The sequence below is a fragment of the Bufo bufo genome, chromosome 1 (genome assembly GCF_905171765.1).
Source record: "Bufo bufo chromosome 1, aBufBuf1.1, whole genome shotgun sequence".
Lineage (NCBI taxonomy): Eukaryota > Metazoa > Chordata > Amphibia > Anura > Bufonidae > Bufo > Bufo bufo.
Window position 1 is genome coordinate 752,528,572 of NC_053389.1, and position 26,568 is coordinate 752,555,139.

Genomic DNA, 26,568 nt, shown 5'->3' on the forward strand with positions numbered 1-26,568 from the left:
AGAGTCAGAGTGTTGGTCACATGACACAGCTGAGGATCAGAAGGGAGGGGATAACTCACAAATACAGTCGCTGGTTAGAAAATGACCTTTACTACAGGTCAGAGAATGGATTTGTAAAGTGGGCCAATGTCTCTATATGCCAACCAGAGCAGCTTCCTTAGGGGTTTTGAGCCCAGTTTTTCAACACCCTTCCACAGAAAAGCTGAGTGTCAAACTATATAGCTACATTTAACGTTTCCACAGGGACTGACACCTAACTTTCAGAAGGACTGTCACACAGCCTTCCCAGTTTCACGTTTTGTTATACATCTACTTGCTGCTGCATAACTTGTCGTTCAGGACTCTGGGTGTCTTCTGAGAACGCAGATATAAGAAGCTTAAAGGGGTTGTCCAGCCATTAATATTGATGACCTGTCGTCAGGATAGGTCATCAATATCCGATCATTGGCGGTCTGACACATGGCACCCCCGCTGATCAGCTGTTTGACAATGCGGCGGCGCTCATCACACTAGGCCTCATCTCCTGTGAAGGGTGGTGTAGTGTGATTACAAGCACTGGTACTTGTATTACACTGCACTTCCAAGACGAAGTGCGGGATAATGAACAGGAAGGGGTGCTCGCATGGAGCTGATCGGCAGGGGAGGTCATCAATATTAACGACTGGACAACCCCTTTAACTCAGACTTACATTTACTAGTGAATACACATATGCATATACTGGATAGGGATTACAGGGGGAGATGATCCTAGGGAGAAAGGCGATGATGTGTCGGAATAAATAAGAATATTCAGGTATACCGAAGGCCCTAGGTCAACATTAGAAATGAGCTGAAGATTATTCATGTGCACAGCTATACAAGGCAGAACCCTGCCTTATTGATCAGAGACAGATATGAAATTAAACCAGCTACGTCAAAGCTTCATCTAGAAACCAGTGTGGACCCATATCACAATTACAAACACCAACAGTCCATAGAAGAACCTACATAATACAATAAACCAAGGTTACAGTCAAGCAGTAAAAAAGATCACCTGTCACTATAGGTCACTTGATCCCTCTCGACCAATCGGCCTAGAGCGATGCACTCTTTTTAACACCCCTCTAATCCAGTTTTGGGGGTTGTTCACCCCTCCCCCCCCCCATACAGAGTACTGTTATTAGGGTCTAATACATGGTGACAGATTATCTTTGCATTCTCCAGGTGCCAGGTTTATTTATTCAAGCCTTGATATCTATACCAGGGGAACATAGTTAAAAACATTATTGCTCCAGTGACTTGTTTAAAGGGAACCCGTCACCATGAAATTGCAGGGTAATCGGCAGGCAGCATGTTATAAAGCAGGAGGAGCTGAGCAGATTGATATATAGATTTATGGAAAAAGATTTGGCAAAACGTGTTTTATTGATTTACATCTCTACTCATTCTGGGCTTAGGAGTCGTGTGGGCGGTCCCATCAGTGATTGACAGCTGTCTGTATGTACACCTATATGGGGAAGGCTGTCAATCACCGAGCAGGACCGCCCACATGACTCCTAAGCCCAGAATGAGTAGAGATTTAAAGTAATGAATTCTTTCCCACAAAACTATATATCAATCTGCTCAGCTCCTCCTGCTCTATAACATGCTGCCTGTCGATTACCCTGCAATTTCATGGTGAAAGGTTCCCGTTAAGTCTGACTGAAAGAGAAATTCCCTCCTAAAATCTTAAAAAGCCCCAGTAAATATATAAGTCCTTGAGTCATTCCCTTTTATTTATTTCTTAGTTAAAACTATGCAAAATTGTGAGCTGATTGAGTTCTACTTTTCATACAGATCTCCAAATCCCGAGCCCAGACACAGAGATGCAAACTGTTAAAATTCTGTCTGCCAGCAGGCACCACTAGGGGGAGCTTAGGAGTGTACAGCATACATTTAGCCCTATTCAACTAAACAATAATAAAGTAAGCAGCAAGCTGTAAAGCTCCCCCTAGTGTCGGCTGCAGTTAGAACTTTATCACTTAAAAGGAGTTTTCTGGAAATTAAAGGGGTTGTCCTAGATTTTCCTACTGATGGATAGGTCATCAATATCTGATCTGTGGAGGTCCAACTGCTGATACCTCTGGCGATCAGCTGCTTGAAGAGGCCACGGCGCTCCAGTCACACCACGTTCACTAAATCACATGGCCTAGGCACAACTCGAGTGAATGGGCCTGGGCTGCAATACCAAGCACAGCCACTATACTATGTATGGTGTTGTACTTACTAAGCAGTGAAAAGGCTGCTGCACTCCCTAAAGAGCCACGGCCTCTTCAAAAAGCTGATCAGCGGGGTGCCAGTAGTGGTACCCCCACTGATCATCAACTGATGACCTAGGCCATCAATATCAAAATTGTGGACAACCCCTTTAAATATTGATTTTAAAACCCTTTTAACTTTATGTCTATGGAGATTTGGAGAGAAGAAGAAAAAACAAAGAGATTATTACATCTCCAGGACTTCCATTTATTGGCGATTTTCTGACTTTAGGTGGAAATGTTCTTTAACTCCAAGGACACCAGATATGTGTAAAATGACACAGGCAATAAGAAAAAGCAATGGTAGATTTTTTTTAAATGCCCACTTTTTCATAAAACATGTATTTGCCAACATATCGGCTGTAGGGAAGCAATGGAAAGGATTTCCATTTTGTACTGTTTAAATATTAAATTCTCTAGAACGCCGGGGGTACGTGATTAAATAATATTTTTTCATAATTTTTTTTTTTTTTGCCAAGTGCCTGCCTGGTAAATGCCTAGTGTGCCCCTGAAAAAACAGAAGAACATATATATATATATATAATTAGACTCCATTAAAAGACTATATACACCAAAGGTATATAAATATCACCCATGAATTACATTGTGCATGCCACTCACATAGGAAGCAGCCATTTTGTGGGTGGAGTCCTATGATTACAGCCAATCCTCACAAAGTTGTAAATCATAGAGAAGTGTACTTAACAGAGACCACAAAATGGCTGCCTGCACGTGTATTGCAGGGCCAGGCGCACATTATGTCATGGCGGAGGACCCAAAATAATAAAACAAAGGGACAGATTTATCATGGCTGCCTATAAGAAAAACTTCCTTTCTTGCCCATAGCAACCAATCACGACACAGCTTTCATTTTACCACAGCAGTTTAAGGATTGAAAGTTGAGCTGTGATTGGTTGCCAAGGGCAACGAGGGGCATTTTCCTTTTACACACTCCTGATAAAGGAGGCCCACAGTTCCTTATAAACACACTCCAAAGTCGGCCGAACAGTTTGGTCGCGTCCTAGAACCATTCGTCCTCTTCTTACCCCAGAACTGTAATGGAATATCAGACCCCATTTAGGCTGCTGCTTCCTCAACCGCTAACAAGTCCCAAAGCGCTAGCTTCATGCATGATAAAGGCAAAGTCAATCCAAAACCTGAAAATTCAGGGGTGATTGCGGTAAGATGGGATACCTGGAGCTGTTGGGTGAGGTACCCTAGGGGTACACTGCAGTACCATGCACAGCCACACTCATGCATGGGGCTGATAGGATGGAGATCAGACCATAACTGGTCATCCAGTGATGGTTTTTCTCAAGCAGACACTCTTAGGGCCGTCCATACTTAGTTTCTTGGCGCCGAGTTTGACGTTTTTTCTGCCTAAAAACTAAAAAAAATGGGTCTTGCTTAATCTTTGGGCAGAATCAGCATTGTACATCCTATTCAATCAAAGGGAAGAAGAAATAAACAGTCATCGGCGTCAAAATCAGCTCAGAAAATGGCTTGTAATACGAAAATCTGCCTCCAAAATCAGCTTAGAAAACAAGATAATTCTGAGTTTTTTTTTTTTTTTTAACATTCCTGCCTCAAAATCAGCTCCAAAAAAACCGCCTCCCATTTATTTCAATGGGAAGCAGCACTTTTTTAACCCGACATGCCCTATCTGGGTTCAGATTCCGTTCTGAATCTCCCACTGAAATAAATGGGAAGTATATAAAACAGCTGCATACAAGTCCATGCGGTTTTGTAAAAACCTTTCAAACAGCTCCACATATCTCAGCTTCCCAGACCATTTCGAGAGCGGCACGAGGTGAATACTAGGATTACCTCTAGTCTAAGCTTGCCCGGATTTGAACTGAGTTAGCCTTTATTATCCTCAAACGTTTATGGGAAATCTATAGCTCAGGACTGTAAGCACTGCAGCATACCCATGTGTGTGCCAGTGGCACCGTGCAGCCGCCATATCTGTCAAAGTCAACCTGGGAGAGTCTGTATCAGGGCAGACATGGGGGTGAAGCGGTTATAGACAGGGAAAGCAATCTGGAGGTTGTGAACAATCACAAAAATATAACAAACAGCAGATGTGAAGTCTGTGTGGAAGACCAAGCTGCAGGAGGGTGCGGAAGAGCCCGTATCCATACCCATATACCAGTTTGGCCAACATGTCCTTCTCTTGATGCAAGGAGCAGGTTCTCCGTCTGTTGTAGGGAGACAGTCTTAGGGTTGATGCTGCCCTCTCCCTAGGGGCCTGGCTATGGTGTGTAAGCGGGCGGGGGTTGGAAAGGATTCATGACGTCATACTCGGAAGGGTAAGAGTCAGCTTCCATCTCTGACAGCAACTCCAGGGCCTGCTCCTCTTCTTCAGAAGGATAATGGCGTAGGAGGTTGGCAGCGGTGGCGAGGATGGATGCTCCCCCTGCCCCGGCCACCAAGTAGAAACTAACAGCGAAGGTGACGTAGACTTGGGAGCCGTGATACTGTTTGTGCTGCTGCTGGAGTGCGAGTATGAGCTCCGAGGCCCAGTAGCAGAAACCAATAACCGTAGCACATTGCAGAACTGGAAAACCAAGAAGGAAGAGAGAGAGATTATTATTTAGAAGCCACCGATCTCTAGAATGTGGAGCGAGAAGCGCGCACATATCACCCCCTCCTCGCTGCAGGAGAAGACTACGGGCCTGCCTCGATTCCCTCCCACAGCTCAACATGTCAGCTCCTCTCTCTCCTCATTGGAGGGATTGGTTGGGGTCTCAGCGCTTAGACCCCCACTGATCAAAACTTTTGATAGGTCTCTATGACGTATCAAAAGTTTTACCAAAATTCTGTGATCCTTTAAGCAAAACATATCAATGTCCTGATGTCTTAAAATCTTTTTCTATACTGCGCAGCGCCTCTTCTCTCAGTCAGTTACCTGTGAGTATGTGGGCAAAGGCGTAGCGCCTTGTGATTTTGAGAGCAGGATGTTTGGGGCCGAAGACATCGAGCAGGAAGGCGGTCATACTGCAGGCGATACCCAGGAAGCAGAAGCCCGCGATGACTCGGAGGAGGAGGATCGTCTGGTGGTTCATACAGAACTCTGCAGAAACATACAACAGGTCATTAAGTCTAACGAGCTCCGTTCCCATCTCCCCTCTGGATATACTAAAAATTACACCCCCTTCCCCCCAAAAAAAAGACAATATCCGCAGGTCCTTTCCTTTGCCAGTGTCGTGTGCCTCGTAACTAGTCTCTCGTTCAAAAAAGTGGGCACATGCAGAGAAGCAGGAATATTTATAGGCCCCACGTGAGAAAGTCCCACGTGAGAAAGTCAGCCTCCCATTGTTCCTGCGGTGGGGGTCCGATGTGGATGGGGGCTAATCCATGACATACAAATCTGTTGCAGAAATCTGAGGGCCAGTCATGGATTTCTGCTGCGGATAATACGAGTTGGTTTTTCCTGCCATGTGGACATGTCCTTGGAGGACTACAGGGGTGTTTGCAAGAGCATACCCGCCGATGCTGGACTATGGCAGGGGCTAGAATTAATAATATATAGAAAGACCTGGGGAAGACTACCCAGCTATCTTACATCAAGAACCCGTGATACGGTCATGAAACTTACTTGTCAGCAGCTCCGGATCCTCCGTTCCCAGGACATCTGCCACCCCCAGCTCCTGGCGTTTGCACGTTCCCCCATGGATATGTAGCCAGGCAGGTTCTGCTAGAGCAGTGCACAGGGCTGTGATGGACAACGCACCGGGCAGGGCTGATGCCAGGCTTCTTTCTGGTTGCTTGGGCAAAGAGTGAGCCCCGTGACCTCGTCTCCTCGGCATAGAAGAACCACCGGACCCGCCGGGAGCAAACATGTCAGGTGCTGGTTTTAGTCTAGAACGATGAAAGAGAGATAATACAGGACGATATTCCACACCTGCTAGGAGACACATCAGAACGACGGGCGAGGAGGGCCAGGAGATCTAGAAGTAAGGTTTTTGAGGGGTTTATTCATTATTAATAATGACAAATTAACATTTGCCATACTAACCTCCTCAATTCCAGCACTGCTGCAGCTGTGACAAGGTTTTAGTTGCAGCGATGACATGCTGTATACCACACATGACTGCTGCAGCCAGTCACTGGCCTCAGCAGTGTACAGCATTGTGATTTATTTTATTTTTTTATTATCTTCGCCGATCTTGGGCAACCCCTTTAAATGTAAAATGTGCTCCTGCTAATTTAATGTATTTTTGCAGTGACATACACTATATGATTTTCCAGTTTCGATACCCTCTGGTGGTTTCCACCTATGCGGAATATACTCATTTAGAACATGCACACATGCAGTATAATGTAAGGAGACCCTAAGAGATGTTAAGTACGTCATCAGTGTCACTTAAATCCAGAATAGTATCTTGTAAGAAGGCAACCAAGTCTCCTGTGAGAACAGGACCACCTTGTCCTCAAGATTGGTGGCATCTGGTCTTCACAGTTTTACTGTATGACAAAAGTCTTGTGGTGGAAAGCTCCTTTAGGCCTCACGCACACAACTGTGTCCATATTTTGGTCCACAAATCATGGATCCACAATATATGGATGTCTTTGAAGTGCTCTCCACCGTTGTCTCTCTCCCATCAATAGAAAGGACTATTTACGGTACATCTACATATTTTGCTCTAATTGCGGCGGGGCATGGGAGCCAATAATTCCTTGCCCCGCCACCGATCACATAACGCTACAGGCTACACACCTCATTGGCCATAGAAGGGGCACTGGGGGGACATTACTGGCCTTAAGGGGGGCACTGGGGGGACATTACTGGCCATAAGGGGGGCACTGGGGGGACATTACTGGCCATAAGGGGGGCACTGGGGGGACATTACTGGCCTTAAGGGGGGCACTGGGGGGACATTACTGGCCATAAGGGGGGCACTGGGGGGATATTACTGGCCATAAGGGGGGCACTGGGGGGATATTACTGGCCATAAGGGGGGCACTGGGGGGACATTACTGGCCATAAGGGGGGCACTGGGGGGACATTACTGGCCATAAGGGGGACACTGGGGGGACATTACTGGCCATAAGGGGGGCACTGGGGGGACATTACTGGCCATAAGCGGGGCACTGAGGGGGACATTACTGGCCTTAAGGGGGGTACTGAGGGGGACATTACTGGCCATAAGCGGGGCACTGGGGGGACATTACTGGCCATAAGCGGGGCACTGGGGGGACATTACTGGCCATAAGCGGGGCACTGGGGGGACATTACTGGCCATAAGCGGGGCACTGAGGGGGACATTACTGGCCTTAAGGGGGGTACTGAGGGGGACATTACTGGCCTTAAGGGGGGCACTGGGGGACATTACTGGCCTTAAGCGGGGCACTGGGGGGACATTACTGGCCATAAGCGGGGCACTGGGGGGACATTACTGGCCATAAGCGGGGCACTGGGGGGGACATTACTGGCCATAAGGGGGGCACTGGGGGGGACATTTCTGGCCTTAAGGGGGGCACATTACTGGCCTTAAGGGGGGCACTGGGGGGACATTACTGGCCTTAAGGGGGGCACTGGGGGGACATTACTGGCCTTAAGGGGGGCACTGGGGGGACATTACTGGCCTTAAGGGGGGCACTGGGGGGACATTACTGGCCTTAAGGGGAGCACTGGGGGGACATTACTGGCCTTAAGGGGGGCACTGGGGGGACATTACTGGCCTTAAGGGGGGGACATTACTGGCCTTAAGGGGGGGACATTACTGGCCTTAAGGGGGGCACTGGGGGGACATTACTGGCCTTAAGGGGGGGACACTGCTGGCCTTAAGGGGGGCACTGGGGGGACATTACTGGCCTTAAAGGGGGCACTGGGGGGACATTACTGGCCTTAAAGGGGGGGACATTACTGGCCTTAAGGGGGGCACTGGGGGGGGGGGGACATTACTGGCCATAAGGGGGGCACTGGAGGGGGGGACATTACTGGCCATAAGGGGGGCACTGGAGGGGGGGACATTACTGGCCATAAGGGGGGCACTGGAGGGGGGGGGGACATTACTGGCCATAAGGGGGGCGGGACATTACTGGCCATAAGGGGGGCGGGACATTACTGGCCATAAGGGGGCATGGGGGGGGGACATTACTGGCCATAAGGGGGGCACTGGGGGGGGACATTACTTGCTGGAAGGGGGGCACTAGGAAAACTAGCCATAAGGGCGGCACTAGAGCACAGTATGGGGGGGAAATTACTACTGTGGAGCATATTTCTACTGTGGGGGAGTACGGTAATTACTATGTGTGGCAGAAAAATACTACATGAGGGCAGTGGCGGAATTAATCTAAGGTTTTATTATTATTACTAGGGGCACTCTAGGTGGCATTTATAATTGCTGTAGACACTATAAGCGACATTATTTCTCCCGGGGTCACTCTTTTTTCAGCAGTATAGTACCCGGGGAGCAGGATTACAGGAATACATAAAAAAATACACTCGTGCGTGAGGCCAGATTCACACAAGTGTAACATAGCGTTTCGGTGCCCGTATGGCGGGAGGTCAAAGGACCGGCGTCACAGGGATCCAGCGCGCTGTTAGCTTGGCTCATTCCACCCGCCATGTTTTCCCAGCAGTAATACAGATGAAAAATAATAAAAACGATCGTCATGTGGAAGACGCCGCCATGGGGTTGTCGCCCAGCTCTTCCAGGCAGGCGGATAGAGATCCCCGCTGGCCTTTATGGATGTCACCCGGCGTTTCCAGGACCAGATATAACTAAGGGACATAATTTTACTTTATTACTAAACGTCATCTGCGATAATGGATACGGGGAACAATTCACTGTCTGAGAACAGCAGTTTTGTCGCCGCTGATCACCGGCATGGACGCTGTACGGTGACATTAAGCCACGTTCACACTTGTCTGAAGCCAATGATATCAGCAGACATGGCTACACCTATGTACAGGAGCCTGTCTGAGAGCAGGGAGCTTCTATAGGACGATCAGATGTTCCATACGCTATAAAAACCCAATGTGTGATGTCATCATCAAGTGATCGGCGTATAATAAGCCAAGGGACACCATACAGGGTGTCCCCGAGTGCCCCCAATCCATCCCAGCCCCCCAAACACATTCACACCTATCCCTGACACACTCATAAGCGCTATCCACAGGCCCCTTCCCCCCAATCAGCCCGACTTTACTAACCGCAGCTCCCGGTCCTCTTCTGCCCTGTAGCTCGGCTATAACCACAGCTGACTTCCGCCTCCTCCCTGCGTCATCAGCGCCCCCCTACCATGTATGAAACAAGAGGTTAAACCCTGACGTCTTCAAAGAGGGAAGCCATGTTTCCGGAGTCTCTCGAGCTATACGCGAATGCTAAAATAGCCAATCAAAAATGGCGTCTCAGGAGAGACAATGATGGAACGTTCGATTTTACCTCTAGTGAATAAAATGTTGAGTAATTTTGAAAGTGTAGTTCTGCGAGTGACCGGGAGAGGGAGCAGTGGATGTACCGGCATACACTGCGACTGAGTGAGGAAGTGAAGTGGGAAAACCGGGAGAGGGTGAGTGTCATGTAAGAGGGGGGACTGGGAAGGTAACGGGGAAACGGGAGGCCGATAGAGCGGCTGGGTGACGTGTGAGGAGCACCGTGTACATGGCTGTGTATAGAGTTTACAAAGAACCATGCATACTGACCCTCTTTCCGGGTGTTCTGAGATAAGGGACATGTGCGGAATAGGTGTACAACGCCCTCCATGTATATTGTGAGCGCCCCCTTGTGGTAGCTGCGGGCAGACAGAATTGTATTATTTAAAGGGACACAGCTGTGCCACATCTATGGCATATCCCTGACTGTGCCATTAATATGTATGATGAGACCATCCCTTTAAGGCTAGGTCTACACGACGACATTTGTTATAATGGCAGGCTATGGTGTCGCACTGCGACATGCTGCGACGCGGCAGTCGCAGAAAAATCCACCTCCATGTCTGTGGTACTTCCACTCTTCCTGGTATAGAGAGCCCCTTTATTGTGCTTCCTAATGGAGGATCGGACCCTCACCACAGATATTGATGGCTTATTCTAAGGATATCAGTCCTGGAGAATCCCTTCCGGAAGTAGATTATTGATGATCTGCCCTCAGGATAGGTTACCAGTAGTGTTGAGCGAACTTGTGTTTTAAGTTCGGCATCTAAAGTTTGGGTTATCGAAGAATCGCGTTATGAATTCCACTACCACGGACCATAACGGATTTTAGAATCCATGATGCGATTCTTCGATAACCCGAACTTTAGACGCCAAACTTAAAACACAAGTTCGCTCAACACTAGTTATCAGTATGAGATCAGTGGGGGTCCGCCTCCCAGCACAGATCACAGCTGTTTGAAGAGGCCATGGTGGTCTGGTGAGCACTGCGGCCTCCTCACAACATACGCAGCACAGCGCCATACATTGTATAGTAGTTGCCCATTCGTTCAAATGGGACAGAGCTGCGCCCAGGTCACGTGACTGATGAACGTGACGTCACTGGCCTAGGAGAAGGCCTCTCCAAACTGCAGATCAGCTGGGGTGCCAGGAGTCGGACACGCACCGATCAGATACTGATGACCTGTCCTGAGGATAGGCCTTCAATATTATACTCCCCTAAAACCCCTTTAACCCGTCCTGCACCATGGCAAACATTTACAGCTCTAGTGGGATTTAGTTCCCCCAAAGAGTTGTGAGCGGCCATTAACCAGTTGGATGCCATGGTCAGTGGCCACCCTGGAACCTCATTGGTTTTACAAAGGGTTGAGGCCCCGTCTGTAAGCACATCTTTTGTTCCTACCTGTATTCTGAAGTCGCTGATGCTCATGTTTTACTTTCCTCCACAGAATAGATGAAGTATGAAGGACTCACTGACCCTGCTGAGCAGAGTGAGCGCTCACCCTGACTCCCGCTGCTGGTTCCTGGCATGGAACCCCACCGGAACTCTCTTGGCATCTTGTGGGGGAGATAAAACCATCCGAATTTGGGGCAAAGAGGGTGTGTACTGTTGAGGCTGCACGCTATACCACATAAATCAGTCAGACCTCATTCACATTGCTTTCCACATCAGCCCATACTTCAAAGGACCTGAACATGGATGATCCTTGTATGAGGTCAGAAAAAAAGGGTCTATCCGCCTCCCTAATAAGAGCGCCACTCTTGTCCAAAGGCTGTGTCTGGTATTGCAGCTCAGATTTAGACAAATGAATGGGCCTGAGCTGCACCCACCACTGAAAATATCTGTTTTCCTAGACAAAACCTCTGTGTGTCACATCCACCCCCCCCCCCCCCCCCCCAGACAGTGTACCCGGGAGAGGGCATCCCCGTTTCCCTGTAACCGGCCTGCCCTGTGTTCCACCGAAAATGTTAAGTTTTGTAGGGAGAGAAACCATCGGGTGTCTCGGGCATTTCTGTCCTTGGCCTGGCTCATCCACTTGAGAGGGGAGTGGTCAGTCACCAGGCGGAATTTTCTCCCCAATAAATAATAGCGGAGAGATTCTAGTGCCCACTTGATAGCCAGGCACTCTCTCTCCACTATACTGTACCGGGTCTCGGCTGGGGTGAGCTTACGGCTGAGGAAGACAACGGGATGCTCCTCCTTGTTGACTTCCTGAGACAGTACAGCACTGAGACCTATTTCGGAGGCATCGGTCTGTACTATAAACTCCCTTTTGAAGTCGGGATTCACCAAAACCGGGGACCCGCACATGGCCGGCTTCAAAGCAGAGAAAGCCTCTTCCGCCCGATCATCCCAGCGAACCATCATTGACTTGTGTCCCTTCAAGAGTCATGTCAAGGGCGCGGCTAGAGTAGCAAAGTGGGGAACAAACCTTATGTAATAGCCCACCATTCCCAGGAATGATTTTATTTGCCTAGTGGTGACAGGTCGGGGCCAATTCCGTATTGCCTCTATTTTGTTCACTTGGGGTTTGATTACTCTGCGCCCAATGACATACCCCAGGTACTTAGTCTCTTCTAACCCTATCGCACATTTTTTGGGGGTTAGCGGTTAGGCCAGCTTTCCGAAGGGAGTCCACTACAGCCTGCACTTTGGGTAGGTGACTTTCCCAGTCGGTACTGTGGATGACAATATCGTCCAGGTAAGCCGAAGCGTACCGAAGATGTAGACAAAGCACAATGTCCATTAGTCGCTGAAAAGTGGCTGGGGCGCCATGCAGACCAAAGAGTAAGACCTTATATTGATACAGCCCCTCAGGCATGATGAAGGCAGTTTTCTTTTTGGCAACCTCTTGCCAGTACCCTTTCGTGAGGTCCAAAACAGAAAAATACTGGGCTTGTCTTAACCTCTTGATGAGCTCATCCACCCGGGGCATGGGATACGCATCGGATTTGGTAACCTCGTTAAGTTTTCGAAAAGTTGTTAGAAAACCGCAACGTCCCGTCCGGCTTGGGTATCAATACTATAGGACTGGCCCACTCACCTTTTGACTTCTCGATGACACCTAGCTGCAACATTAGCTGCACCTCCTCCGATATGGCTTGTCGCCGAGCCTCGGGTACCCGGTATGGTTTTAATCAGACTTTTGCCTGAGGCTCATTGACAATGTCATGCTGGATTGTGGAAGTGCGTCCAGGGAGGTCCAAGAACACATTCGTGTTCCAACTAACGAACTCCCTGGCCTCCTGAGTCTGTTTAGAGGAGAGGCTGTCAGCAATCTTTACTGTGGCAGCCGCCTCTCTTGCATTAGACAGAGGGTCCGGTACCTCTTCTCCTAGAAAACCAGGCCGTGGGCTGTCTTCTGTACAGGTTTCCCTATCTTTCCATGGTTTGAGTAAATTCACATGGTAGACCTGCTCTGGCTTTGGCCGCCCTGGCTGGTGTACCTTGTAGTTTACATCTCCAATTTTCTAGAGTACCTCGTAGGGCCCCTGCCACCTAGCCAGGAACTGACTGTCCACGGTCGGCACCAGAACCAAAACCCCATCACCCGGGTTAAAGATCCAGACCTGAGCCTGCCGATTATAGACCCGACTCTGGGCTCGCTGAGCTGCCTCCATATACTCCCTAACAAGAGGCAACACTGTCTCTATCCGATCTTGCATCTGGGTAACGTAGTCAATGACACTTTTATGTGGAGTGGGTTGTTGCTCCCATGCCTCTTTCGCCACGTCCAAGAGACTGCTAGGGTGTCTGCCATATAGCAGTTCGAAGTGCGAGAACCCAGTAGAGGCCTGGGGTACCTCTCGCACTACGAACATGAGATAGGGCAGAAGGAGGTCCCAGTCCTTCCCATCTTTAGCCACCACCCATTTCAACATATTTTTTAATGTTTGGTTAAACCGTTCTACCAGACCATCCGTTTGCGGATGGTAAACGGACGTCCGTAGTTTTATGTGCAGCAACTTACAGAGTTCCCTCATCACCTTGGACATAAAAGAGGTCCCTTGGTCGGTCAGAACCTCTTTAGGTAGTCCTACTCGGGAAAACATCTCCATTAATTCCTTAGCTATGAGTTTGGCCGAGGTATGTCGCAGTGTCACTGTCTCCGGGTACCGAGTGGCGTAGTCTAGAATGACTAAGATGTGTTGATGCCCTCTGGCGGACTTCAGTACTGGGCCTATGAGGTCCATAGCTATTCGGTCAAACGGTACTTCAATAATCAGGAGAGGTAAACTACGGAAATGTGGCTGGGGGCTAGTTATCTGGCAGTTCGGGCAAGACTTACAAAACTCTTCCACTTCTTTTAATATGCTGGGCCAGTAAAACCCCTGTAGAATACGATCCTGAGTTTTCTGCAGCCCCAGGTGACCCCCGAGAATGTGTTGGTGGGCTACATCTAACACATTTTATTTTATTTTATTTTGGGACCAACCTGGGTAAGGTTATTTAACTACACTATTTACAAATGCCTAACTAGGCAATAGAACCTGTCTTGACCCAGGTGTAAATTAATACTTCACTTTTAATATAATTCTCTAAAATTTGAAATGTACTAGACGTATGTGCAATTGCACTCTTTAAGTGAACTTAAACAAGACCAAGAAATGATAAATTAAAAACACAGTGCACCTCTGCACTGTTAGTGGCATACAATGTGCACAAGTGTGAGAGATGTGCACTATCTCCCACCTTATGTAGTTATGAGCAGCGTGCTACTAATATCTCCGCAGAGAAGCGTGACACTACCACAGCACCATGTGTGGCTCACTTGCAACTGAGAATAGTTGTAATGACAACCTAATGGACTAGTAGGGGAATAGTGATTCAACCCTCTACATGCATGGGGCTTTACTGATAGGAGAAAGTAGTAACGTTAGAGGCCGTTACAACCTACTCAGTGACCAGCAGTGATCGCCCTATTGATTTAGCAGTGAGACCAACACAACACCGTCGGTGTCTGACCGCTAGGTGCTAATACAGTGGAGAGGTACAGAGCAGTTAAAATCTAAAGCTGTCCCCCGACATGTTTCGCCAGTATTCTGGCTTCTTCAGGGGCAAATGGACAGCGATGAATGGCCGCAGCCACCTGGAGGTATAAATAGTATGTGTGTAGATATTGCCAATAAAATTGCACGCTGCTCATAACTACATAAGGTGGGAGATAGTGCACATCTCTCACACTTTCACTGTGCACATTGTATGCCACTAACAGTGAAGAGGTGCACTGTGTTTTTAATTTATCATTTCTTGGTCTTGTTTAAGTTCACTTAAAGAGTGCAATTGCACATACGTCTAGTACATTTCAAATTTTAGAGAATCATATTAAAAGTGAAGTATTAATTTACACCTGGGTCAAGACAGGTTCTATTGCCTAGTTAGGCATTTGTAAATAGTGTAGTCTACATCTAACACAAGCTTGCGATAAGCCTTGGGGACCACCAACTGTTCAATAGGCTCACCCCGTAGTTGGGTTACCCGATACAACATATCCTGATGAACCACAAAACGGGGAAACACTGACTCTGCCCCAGGTTGTTGTGGTTCACCATCTACTATTAACACATTTTCCCAGGCACGGGATAGGGTTGGGTCCCGACGTTGGACGGTACCAAAATTATGCCCGGAGACATTGAGGTCTGCCAATTCAGGACCCGGCGGCAAGTCCTCCACGTCTCCCACCATCACACTTAGCAAGGTTGTCTCCCCCTCTTCCACCGAAGTGGTGGTAACCCCTACCGGTATTTGACCTCACCTGGCTGTAAATCAGCCCAGCAGCACATGCTGGGAGGAAAATACCTTTTTTCCCAGACCAAACCTCTCACTGTGTCACAGTATGTATGTTCCGCGATCACTCAAAAACGCAACCATCGATTTCAACAAAACTTGGTATACACATCCCTTGCTACCTGTAAAGAAATCTTGTGGGGGTCATACGCCCCTACACAGCAGCTGCATGGAGTTAGTATGCTCCAACTGTTTTTGCTACACACATATTGCTCTGTAACTCAAAAACTCATCGATCAATTTCTACTAAACCTGGTACGCATATCACTTACTATCTGGGAAAGAATACTGTGGAGGTTTTAGACTGGGTCACAGCTCTCTAGGGCGTACCGTTCCTGAGATATTCCCAAAAAATGACCTGCGTTAGCCAATACAAGCCTGCAAGTCTTTCTCTTCATATCCCAACGGCCATACACACGGTCACATGTCCCTTATCAGCCAATAGAAGCTCGCAGGCCTTTAGTCTCCACATACACACAGTTTTTCTCCAGGTTTCCATAACAACCCAGCAATTTTTCTTCACTGCTGTAGGTCAGCTTTAGGCTAGGGCTACACGACGACATTTGTCGCGTGATATTTTTTATAATGATGGTCTATGGTGTTGCACTGCGACATATGACATGCTGCGACTGCAACGCGACAGTCGCAGAAAAATCCATCTCGGATGGATTTTTTGCGACTGTCTCAGTCGCAGCATGTCACATGTCATAGGCTATGGTGTCACACTATCATTATAGAAATTGTTGAGACAAAAAGTCGCGTGACACATGTCATCGTGTAGCCCTAGCATTTAAGGGGCAGGGCGCTGTGGAGATCACTGTTAAGGGGGCAAGGGCCACTATTAAAGGGGCAACTGCTGTGGAGGCCACTATTAATGCAGCAGGGTACTGTGGAGGTCACTGTTAAGGGAGCAGGGTACTGTGGAGGTCACTGTCAAGGGAGTGGGGTGCTGTGGAGGTCACTGTCAAGGGAGTGGGGTGCTGTGAAACTCACTGTTAAAGGGGTGGGCTGCTGTGGTGGGGCACTGTGGGGGGGTCAGTGTTAAGGGGTGAGGGACTGTGGAGTTCACTGTTAAAGGGGCGGGGTGCTGTAGAGGTCACTGTTATGGGGGATACTGTCGATATCTTTTAACGACACACACAGACATTAGATGAAATATACCCGTACAAAGCCGGGTCCTTCTGCTAGTAAATGATAATTATTGAGACACACACAACCACACATCTCAGCCCCTTGATGTAAGTATGGCTAACAACAAAATGGAGGCCAGGCCATTGATAACAGTGGAGCAGGGTAGATTACAGATGGACCATAGCCTCCCTCACTGTAATAGTTTCTCGCTTCTGTAGGGGATAACTGGATATGCAAGTCAGTCCTTGGAGAAGGTCACCAGCGCACCATTCGGAAAGTAGCATGGTCACCCTGTGGCAATTACTTGGCCTCTGCCAGTTTTGATGCCACCACTTGCATCTGGATGAAGAAGACCAATGACTTTGAGGTAAAAGGAGACATTTAGGATAAGCGTTACAAACCAGAATAAGCGCAACTACATATAAGATTATGGGAGTGCCTGGTTTTCTTAAAAAAATGTGTTTTTCTTTAGTGTGTCACCACCCTTGAAGGCCACGAGAACGAGGTGAAGTCTGTGGCCTGGGCACCTTCTGGGAATCTCCTGGCAACATGTAGCCGTGACAAGAGTGTGTGGGTTTGGGAAGGTGAGCTTATTTTAGTAGCTATGTAATTAATGACAGACTTTAAAGGGGGTCGTTCACCCCTTCGGACCTTTTCTGTAGGCTGGACCCACAGTGGGAATTAGATGGGCTGCAGAAAGTCCCCAAGAGTGAAGAACCCCTTTAAGACAAGATACACCTTATTGCTATTATGTAACCAAAAATAAAGCAACTTAGCAATTAGACTTGATTTAAAAATTGTCTAACGTTTTGTGTCTACAGACCTATGTGTCTTTATTGAATGAGACTGCAAAAAAGCCCTGTGCAGTCATAGTGTCCCTTCCATCTGTATGTTTGGTAGGTTAGAAAGAAGTTGATGGAACCGTGTCTCCCCCCTACCACTTGAGTAGTGAAAATTGTGTTCTATACTTACCCCATAACTACTTCAGTGGGTTTAGCGCCCTCTTCCTCAGTAAATATTAACTGGGCCTCCACCAGTTCTTCCCGTCTGCCTTCCCAGTTGTCACAGCAAGCTTTACCCAGCCCATCTTCCTCTCCAGTACTGTAGCAGAAAGATCTCCCAAGCTGATCCCCCGTGTACTCACCTGCCATGTGCTCCGGTGAAGTGCCGTTTACAGGCAAAAGCTATATACAAGCAGCTTATTGGGTGCCGCCATATGTAGCGTACTGTCCAGTCTTAACGCTGCTCTGCAGGAGTGGTCTGTGAGAGGTGAGATGGAGGTGAGTGATGTCAGTGAGAACATTGGACATCAAGTGAAAACACACATCCACCGAACCCATGATGGGCAGCATCTTATCTTCACGCCACATGAACCTTTGCTTTGTTAAAGGCTTTGGATACTTTTGGGGCTTTATTTAAAAAAAATTGCAGTTTTTGTGATACATGTGGTTAAAAATCAGTCTATGGACTCATGTGAAGCCTTATCTCTGATCTCCTGACATCATAAACACTCATTTACGCAATATTCTTAGCAGTTTGATAAGAGTTTAGCTAGAAGGAGGCGCAGTCTGCAAACAGACTGATGTATTACAAAAACTGCTGAAAACTTTTAATAAATACCAATTGAAAAAAAAATTATTAGCCAAAAATTAGGCTTGAGCGAATCGAGCTTCGGCTCATAGATTTGAAGACAATTTGTTCAAAAACTTCATTTTTAATGCTGTTTTCGTACAGTGTTAAAATGTATTTGCACTGTGTAGGTAAAATTCATCTCCCCCTAAGTTGCATGAGACTTAGGAAAATTACTTTGGTATTCCTATCTGCGTATTTAAAAACATTTTAAAATTGAATTTGAAGTGGGCTTTGGTATCGAGGTACCTGCCAGTGCAAAGCCCACTTCTGATTCCTATTTTAAAATGTTTTTAAATACGCGGATAGGAATACAGTATAAATTCACTGAAGTATTGCGTAACTTCGAGCGAGACGAACTTTGCCTACACAGAGCCATTGCATTTTATTGCTGTACAGAGACTGTATTAAAAAAACACCATTTTTGCATGAATAGACTTCGGATCTATGACCAAAAATGAGTAAAATACAGTCACAAATAAATTGTGTCACAGTACCAATTACATCAGCAAATGGCTGACGCCTCGGGCAATGCCATTATTCCTATTTTCACTACATAACCTTTACATCTTGTATTTGCCGTTTACCGCAGTTGACGAAGAGGAGGAATATGAGTGCGTCAGCGTACTAAACTCGCACACGCAGGATGTGAAGCATGTAGTGTGGCACCCCAACCAAGAGGTGAGTAGTGGGAAGTCAGCAATGCACCAAAAGAAAAACAGGATTACACTGTGCGTTAAAGGAGTCATTTTATCCTAGCACTGTGTCCACAGCAGGGGCTACAAAATGCAGATGGTGGGTGACTACACTGGACTTCATGCTCTTGTGGATTTCTGATGGTGGTACACAGCTGCCAAGGATAGGAGCATGGTGGCGAGGATCATGAGTTACTTGGATAGTATAAATCTCTCATGTACAGTATATATCTGAGGGGGTCAGAGTGTGGAAGTGGCAGGTGACCTTGTTTTCAACCTTCCAGAGTTAATTTCTCAGTTCTTCCTGGTGAGGAGCTTTATTTGGGAGAGATGAAAGGAGTGCTATCAAGTGTTATGGAAGTCTATGGCCTGTCTTCTCCTCTCCTGAAGTGACCCGGTCCTCTGCAGTCTCTTACACTTGAATCTCTTATAGCAGGAGACCCGCTGTAAATAATCTCAGAGAAAAGCAGAGCGTCCAGTGTAGACAGTAGTTTGATAGATTGAGCTGTCTACTGCCATGTTACCCTCACTAGCCAGGCATTAGTAACTTTGCCTCTCTGTGTAGTTATTGGCCTCGGCCAGCTACGATGACACAGTGAAGTTGTACCGTGAAGAAGAGGATGACTGGGTGTGCTGTGCCACTCTGGAGGGCCACACGTCCACTGTGTGGAGTTTATCTTTTGACCAGAGCGGGGAGCAGCTGGCCACCTGCAGTGATGATAAGACTCTGCGGATCTGGAGACATATAAAGTCTGGAGAAGAGGAAGGTAATGAAATGCAATGGGGAATGACTATGGAGACAGAAGTGGTGAGGTCATGCATGTGCCCTGCTACAACTATGTGTGAACGCCGTCCTTATAAGAAATAATGGCATCACGTGATGCGACAAACATTGTTTAAAATGTATTATACAATAAGGACTCATGTCCCAATGTTCAATGCACAAAAAAAACTTATCCTTGAAAATAGCTTCTATTTCAGTGAGATCCTCAGATTGAGCCCATGGATCCTAGAAAAAAATAAAACAAATATGTGCGAATACAGCACACTGAAATAAAATACAGCCATGTGCTTGAGGCTGGTAAAGTGCCTCAGGGCTTCCTCAACAAGGCATATTTCAGGACCTGGTAAGGAGTTGTCTGTCTAAGTTTCCACTGCAGCAAAGATGAAGGAGAAATTTGCGGTCAGATTCAGCTTTCCCAAATGTAAGAGGTTAGAGAAGCTGGACATGCAACGCTCAGCTAATTACCGCACCAGCTTCAGTTTAAGGTCTCTTGCACACGGCTGTGTCAACCGGTTCAGTCAGAAGGCACGTTGGATTTCAGCACACCCCGATCTTTTATAGCTGCAGGAGACTGATCCCGTTTCTCCATAGAACTAAACTCACACAAACTAAGTGTCCTGCCAGAGGGTGTGTAAGGTGTATGACCAGCTTTAGGCAAAACCATCACCAGCCCTAGTATCACAAGGCTTCTTTTTAGAGCTGTATACAGTGTTTGGGTAATAAGCACTGCAGACTAGACAGCCTCTTTTTCAGGTGCCCATACACAGTTTATGAGCGTCGACCAAACCTGTTTATTTTGGAAGGACCGTCTGACCATCTATTGGAGTGATGGCTAACCTCCGGCACTCCAGCTGTGGTGAAACTACGACTCCCAGCATGCTCCATTCATTTCTATGGAGTTCTGAGAACAGCCAAGCAAGTGTACACCTTGGGAGTCGTAGTTTTACCACAGCTGAAGTGCCGGAGGTTAGCCATCACTGATCTATTGTGTACAGTGGTGTCCCGATTCTCCCCTGAACTCAGATGTAGGGGCAAATATCTGACATTTTGAATTTCACATCATGTTTTCTTGGGGTGGAAATGTTTTAATCTCTCTAGTTTCCTTAACCATTCACATTTTTATTTAGGTAAAAAAGATCCCACCTGGAAGTGTGTATGTACTCTGACTGGATACCACAACAGGACCATCTATGATGTCCAATGGTAGGTGTCATGTGTCTGTTCTGCTCCTTTGTCAGTGGATTGGCAGAAAACAAGGGGACATAGAAAGGGGTAACACATAGGGTTTGTTTATAGTATTTAACCATGGAGACACATAGATGGGCATAGGAGCTGTAGGCACAAAAGGTAGGATACTTTTAATCAAGATTATTTGCAACTTTGCTTCAGTTTTTATTCAGTTTGCATTGGAACAGTACATAACCTTTTAGACGTGCACATGGCCTTTAAAGAGGTTGTCACCTTTTTAGTTTTTAGTTTTTTTTTAAATCCAGTGGCGGGGAGCAGGTAAGTATGACACTTTATTTGCAGGTATGACCAGGTGGGTTTGCCAACCCCTTTAAACCTAGGGGTAAGGAAATAACAGTGAGGGGAAGAGCTGTAAGTAGGGTGAATATAAACAGGATCATTCACAATCCTAGGTTTTGTAAGAGATGCAGGTACTTCATCAGTTTTATATGGTGTGTAGCCCTGACCTACTTTTTGTCACCTTTTACCAACAGGAGCCATCTGACAGGTGCCATTGCCACGGCCTGTGGAGATGACGCCATCAGGATTTTTGAAGAGGATGCTGGCTCTGATACTATGCAGCCGACATTTTCTCTGACCGCCCACATGCCCCGAGCACACTCCCAAGATGTCAACTGCGTGGCATGGCACCCTAAGGAACCTGGTCTCCTGGCTTCTTGCAGTGATGATGGAGATTTCGCTTTTTGGCAGTACCAGCGTCCTGAGTAGTTTATATATGCATTGCTCTAAAATCCATCGTTTGACTTTTGAATTACTCATAACCTGAAGGAGAACTATAAAATCCAGGTCCTTTCATTTACACATCCCCCAGGATAATGAATTGTAGGTTACTTCAGAAGTGACTGCTGATAATAATCACCACGTCTTACTGCTATGTGTGTATTATGCTGGTGTCATGTCTATTAGTTTATTTTATGAATGTGCATTTCTAAAATAAAGATTGCTGACACCTGGGAGTCCAGAAACATTTTTAGAAATCTGGTGACTGAGGATTAACCCTTTTACTACCAAGGACATACAGTGCTTTTAGAAATGTGTGCAAATTAAAATGGAAAAACTAAAATTTTGCAAGAGCATAAGTATTCAGACCCTTTGCTATGACATTTCTTGTTTGGAGTCCACCTGTGGTAAATTCAGTTGATTGGACATATTTTGGAAAACAACTTCCCTGTCTATAGAAGGTCTCACAGCTGACTATATCAGAGCCATAACCAAGCCACGAGGGGGTGGAGGCACAGATCTGGAGAAGCGTACAAAAAATGTCTGCTGCACTGTACCCAAAAGGACAGTTACATCCATAATTCTTAAATGGAAGACATTTGAAACAACAAGGATTCTTCTTAGAGCTGGCCTCCAAACTAGGGTAGGAGAAGGGCCTTGGTAAGAGAAGTGACCAAGAACCTAGTGGTCACTGTGGCTGAGCTCCAAAGATCTTACATGCAGATTGGTGAAACTTCCAAAAAGTCAAACATTACTGCAGAACTCCACCAATTTTGGCTTTATGGCAGAGTGGCCAGAAAGAAGCCTCTACTCAGTATACTCAGTAAAAGACACATAAAAGCCTAGTTGGAGTTTGCAGAAAAAAGCACCTAAAGAACTCTGAGAAACAAAGTTATCTGGTCTGTAGAAACCAAGATTGAACTTTTTGGCATCAAATCTAAGCAGCATGTCTGGAGGAAACCAGGCACTGCCCAATATTGTCCCTACAGTGAGGCATGGTGGTGGCGGCATCATGCTGTGGAGATGTTTTTCAGCGACTGGGACAAGGAGACTGGTCAGTTGAGAGAAAGCTGGAGCAAAGTACAGAGATATTCTTAATGAAAATCCTGATCTGGGCCGAAGGTTCACCTTCTAACAAGTCAATGACCCCAAGCACACAGCCAAGACAACACAGGAGTGGATTAGGGACAGCTCTGTGTATGTCCTTCAGTGGCCTAGCCAAACCTAATCGAACATCTCTGGAGAGACCTGAAAATGGCTGTCCAATGATGGTCCTCATCCAACCTGACAGAGCTTGACAGGCTCTGCAGAAAATCCCCAAATCCAGCTGTGGCATCATACTCAAGAAGACTGAAGGGTGTAATCACTGCCAAAGGTGCTTCTAGTAAGGGTCTGAATACTTATCTCAATGCAATATTTTGTTTTTTCCTTTATGATAAATTAGTAAAGATTTCTAACATTCATTTTTTATATTCTCATTATGGGTTATTGAGAGCAGAATGACGGGGCACAAGGCCATAACTTGAGAAAAAAAAAAAAGTGAAAGGGTCTGAAGACTTTCCAAATGCATTGTAAAAAGGGGTTGTCCAGGTTCAGAGCTGAACCCGGACACAACCCTATCTGCACTCACTCACCATGAATGAGTGGAGCATTGGTGCTTTTTATGCTCTGATGCTCCCCCTTGCCCTGCACTGAATGGCACAAGGCAAGGGCTGTTTGTTTACATTTGGACACTGCTAGGCGGAGGCTTCCACCTACAGTATTCCTGGGGACATCACTGGCTCTAATGGGTGGTTTTTAGCGCTGCCCAGTCTGTAAAAACAGGCCAGGGCAATGCTAAAGACAGCCCATTAGTGCCGGTGACGTCACGGGGCTCACTGTTAGGCGGGAGCCTCCATCTAGCTTACCCATGGAGAGCCCGGTACGTCACCGGACCTCAAGAAAATTCCCTTGTTCTGCGCGATTCAGCTCTGAACCCAGACAACCCCTTTACTGTCTTCACCATATAAACCAATTTTTTTTTTTTTTTTTTTTTTTTTTTTTTTACAAAGCCTGGACTTTATTTTTCATTGGAGGGCTTGCTTTTTGCAGGACAATGCCTTCTGATTTGGAAAGGAGATTGTGAGGGACTAGAAGAATTTTTGTGTTAAATCAATACGAACGAATGGAATTTGCGGTTTACAGGAAATGTGAGCCACAAGTGTGTTGATTTTTTTTATTTATTTTTGTACCTTACCATTTTTGTTGATGAAGGGAGATTACAAACAAAAACATATTTTAAACCTACAGACACAAATGCATATATTTCCACGACCAGTTGTCCTTACAAACTCTGGATTAAGAATATCCCTAAGGGACAGTTTAAGAGAGTATAAAGAAACTACACTAATTTGCATGACTATGAGGAGCAGAGTAGCATGATAAAGAAACTGATTCCCTTACGTCCTACCAGCAGCACAGATGGGGTTAACTGCCCCCTGTGGACTGGTAGGACCGGCGGAATTTTTAATGAGCCCAAAGAATAACCAATAGAAGAACTCTAGCTCCCTTAAAGGGAGGGGTTCGCCCCCCAGCCCACCGTGTTTTTTTTCTGTCCTTTGGACAGGTGGACTGGCGAAGCTCTCCCTTTTTGGGATTTGGAGACCATTATCAACTATGTATGTTTGGTCTCTTTTCTTTTGTCACTTTTCATCTAGCGCTTATGTCTCTGCGCTTATTTTTTTCTATTTTTCCCCCAGTCAGCTACCATAAGCGATACCTGGGGGCGATGTGTTCCTGTTGGTGCACTGGCTCCCCTCCTGAATGCATCGGTTCGCCGATCCGGCGTGGTATGGGCGCCGCCATGACCGGAAGTGACGCGCGGTTACTGACGGCGTCACTTCCGGTTTTTCGGCTGATCTCGATTTTGTTGCTTCATTTTTCTTGAAGCAAATCAGTCTGGCAGCCGGAGGGTTTGTTCCCACAGGGAGTGGGGGCCTTATAAGGGCAAATTAAATGCCTTTCTTTACCACTCTAAGGTTTTAAAGCAAGTAGCTTTACAGGGACTCCTGGGGGAGGGCTGATAACAGGGCCCCCTCCCCTAGGTGGGGCTGTTCACCTACATAAGCTCCATGATAGCTTCATTCTGTCTCTGGTTGCGCTGCTTTAACAAGCTAGCTCCAGAGTCTCCTGCGTTCAGTGAGAGATATTGCTATAATCCGATTGCTATTCTATTTTCAGCTTTATCATTGTGCTTGACTTCTCCTCTGGTTCGTGTCACTAATTAATGTATGTTTCTCCCTTACTTTTAGGGATGCTTTTAATTTTTCTTCTTTCGTTTCAGCTATGGCTTCTCCTAGAGAGTCAGACCAGCAACGGAAGTCGGCAGCCAAGAGGAAACACCTGGCCTGTTACAATTGCAACACGCCTCTTGACAATAGTTGCCCCTTTTCCAGGTGCGACAGCTGCCGTTCCGCCACTGCTACAGAACCAACTATGCAGGACATGTACCAATAGAGGTGGTTTCCCCCACTGATAGACCGATGCCCCTTTCTGTGGGGTCGTCTTCCTCTGAGGAGGAAGAGTCAACTTCATGTTTCTTTCCACCCGAAAAGACACAGAAGCTACTAAAGTCCATCAGGTCGGGGGACCATGATGTTGACGTAGGGGAGTCTTCCGATCCCGCCTGCCGGACCCAGCGGGTCTTTAAGGCAGATGAGACCCTTCTCTCTGTGATGTGCACAGAGTGGAAAAAGCCGGAGAAAGGTCCAGTCCTTACCCGGAAATTTAAGTTAATGTTTCCGATGGCTAAACCCTTAGTGGAATCATGGGGTTCCATTCCTAAGGTGGACATGGCGATAGCCAAGTTGTCCAGGCGCACTCTGGTTCCTGCAGACGATGGGTCTAGTCTGCAGGACCCTCTAGATAGGAGGGCAGACTGTACCCTAAGAAGGGGTTACTCGGCGGCCGCAGCCTCGGCCTCGGCCTCCATTGCAGCCACAGAGGTCTCTTCTTTTCTTAGGTCTAGATTAAATCTGATCCAGACGGATGTCGACCAAAGTGTCTCTCGGGACGATATCCTCGCCGCCTTCAAATCCGTCAATCTGGCCATGGATTTCCTGTGTGACACATCCCAGCTACAGTTGAAATTGGCGGCCAAAACAATGGCTCTAGTGTCTGCTGCTAGGATACCTCTGGCTAAAGCCCTGGAATGCAGACAATGCATCCAAGTACAACCTCTGTGGGCTTCCCTTTGAACCGAACCGTCTATTCGGTTCAGAATTAGACACCATCATGGAGGGTCTCTCAGATAAAAAGGGAAAGAGTCTCCCCCAACAGCCCTTTCGGGGCAGGGGTAGACAAGCTCGCGGGGGCCGACCAGGATAGCAGGCTGGACGTAGAGACTGGGGGGGGGGGGGGGAGTCTAGAAAGTTCTCTAGACGCTCCCGTAAACCCACCAGGGAGGCAAAGCCTTCCTGACTATGGGCCTCCCAGAGGCTCTTGGATAAACCCTGCTACCCCTGTCGTTACGCCTCTAGCTTTTCCCGTACCCCTCCCTCACCTCCCTGTAGGGGGGCGTCTTTCCTTTTTCAAACACGTATGGGCCCAGGAAGTCTCAGATCCCTGGGTCCAAAGTATAGTAGCCACGGGCTATCTAATAGACCTCGTCTCTCTCCCCCCAGGAAGATTCATTGCTACGCGCAGTTTTTCGCCGGCCAGACAAAGGATCATAGAGTCCTATATCCAGGACTACCTTTCCAAGGGAGCCCTGGAGGAGGTACCGGCAGGGGAGAAGGGTCTAGGGATTTATTCTCCAGTATTTCTGGTACCCAAAAAGACAGGAGATCTTCGGATGATCATAGATTTGAGATTCCTCAATCGTTTCGTAAGGAGAGCCAGGTTCCACATGGAAACCATAAGGTCAGTCAGCCACC

At 47.1% G+C, this 26,568-nt stretch overlaps 2 protein-coding genes and 1 long non-coding RNA gene across 5 annotated transcripts; 1 reads left to right on the forward strand and 2 right to left on the reverse strand.

Moving 5' to 3' along the window:
- Positions 1-13,614, reverse strand: LOC120986127. The gene is made up of 3 exons (XR_005775643.1): positions 13,604-13,614; positions 9,361-9,370; positions 1-1,676 (listed from the first exon to the last, which is right to left on the reverse strand). It is a non-coding gene; the product is annotated as an uncharacterized LOC120986127 (long non-coding RNA).
- On the reverse strand, positions 2,464-9,517 carry TMEM127 (transmembrane protein 127). The gene is made up of 4 exons (XM_040414492.1): positions 9,439-9,517; positions 5,875-6,137; positions 5,185-5,349; positions 2,464-4,833 (listed from the first exon to the last, which is right to left on the reverse strand). The coding sequence occupies exons 2-4, from the start codon at positions 6,116-6,118 to the stop codon at positions 4,529-4,531; spliced, it is 714 nt and encodes a 237-aa protein (XP_040270426.1). The 5' UTR covers positions 6,119-6,137; positions 9,439-9,517; the 3' UTR covers positions 2,464-4,528.
- CIAO1 (cytosolic iron-sulfur assembly component 1) lies at positions 9,719-21,891 on the forward strand. Of its 3 annotated transcripts, none has more exons than XM_040414485.1 (8): positions 9,719-9,797; positions 11,109-11,259; positions 16,798-16,946; positions 17,052-17,163; positions 18,801-18,889; positions 19,469-19,670; positions 20,815-20,890; positions 21,409-21,891. In XM_040414485.1, exons 2-8 carry the CDS (start codon positions 11,121-11,123, stop codon positions 21,641-21,643), a joined length of 1,002 nt encoding a protein of 333 aa, XP_040270419.1. In that variant the 5' UTR covers positions 9,719-9,797; positions 11,109-11,120; the 3' UTR covers positions 21,644-21,891. The 3 variants fall into 3 exon arrangements, with proteins under 3 accessions (XP_040270419.1, XP_040270420.1, XP_040270421.1); XM_040414486.1 differs by lacking the exon at positions 9,719-9,797 and adding an exon at positions 9,822-9,962; XM_040414487.1 differs by lacking the exon at positions 9,719-9,797 and adding an exon at positions 9,856-9,998.
- Positions 21,892-26,568: the final 4,677 nt, after the last annotated feature.

Coding starts and splice junctions, on each gene's coding strand:
- CIAO1 (XM_040414485.1), top strand. CDS start 11,121: ATGAAGGACTCACTGACCCTGCTGAGCAGAGTGAGCGCTCACCCTGAC. Junction 17,164..18,800: donor GAGTGTGTGGGTTTGGGAAG/GTGAGCTTATTT, acceptor CGTTTACCGCAG/TTGACGAAGAGGAGGAATAT. Junction 20,891..21,408: donor ACCATCTATGATGTCCAATG/GTAGGTGTCATG, acceptor TTTTACCAACAG/GAGCCATCTGACAGGTGCCA.
- TMEM127 (XM_040414492.1), bottom strand. CDS start 6,118: ATGTTTGCTCCCGGCGGGTCCGGTGGTTCTTCTATGCCGAGGAGACGA. Junction 5,350..5,874: donor GGATCCGGAGCTGCTGACAA/GTAAGTTTCATG, acceptor ATGTTTCTGCAG/AGTTCTGTATGAACCACCAG. Junction 4,834..5,184: donor CTTTGCCCACATACTCACAG/GTAACTGACTGA, acceptor TTGGTTTTCCAG/TTCTGCAATGTGCTACGGTT.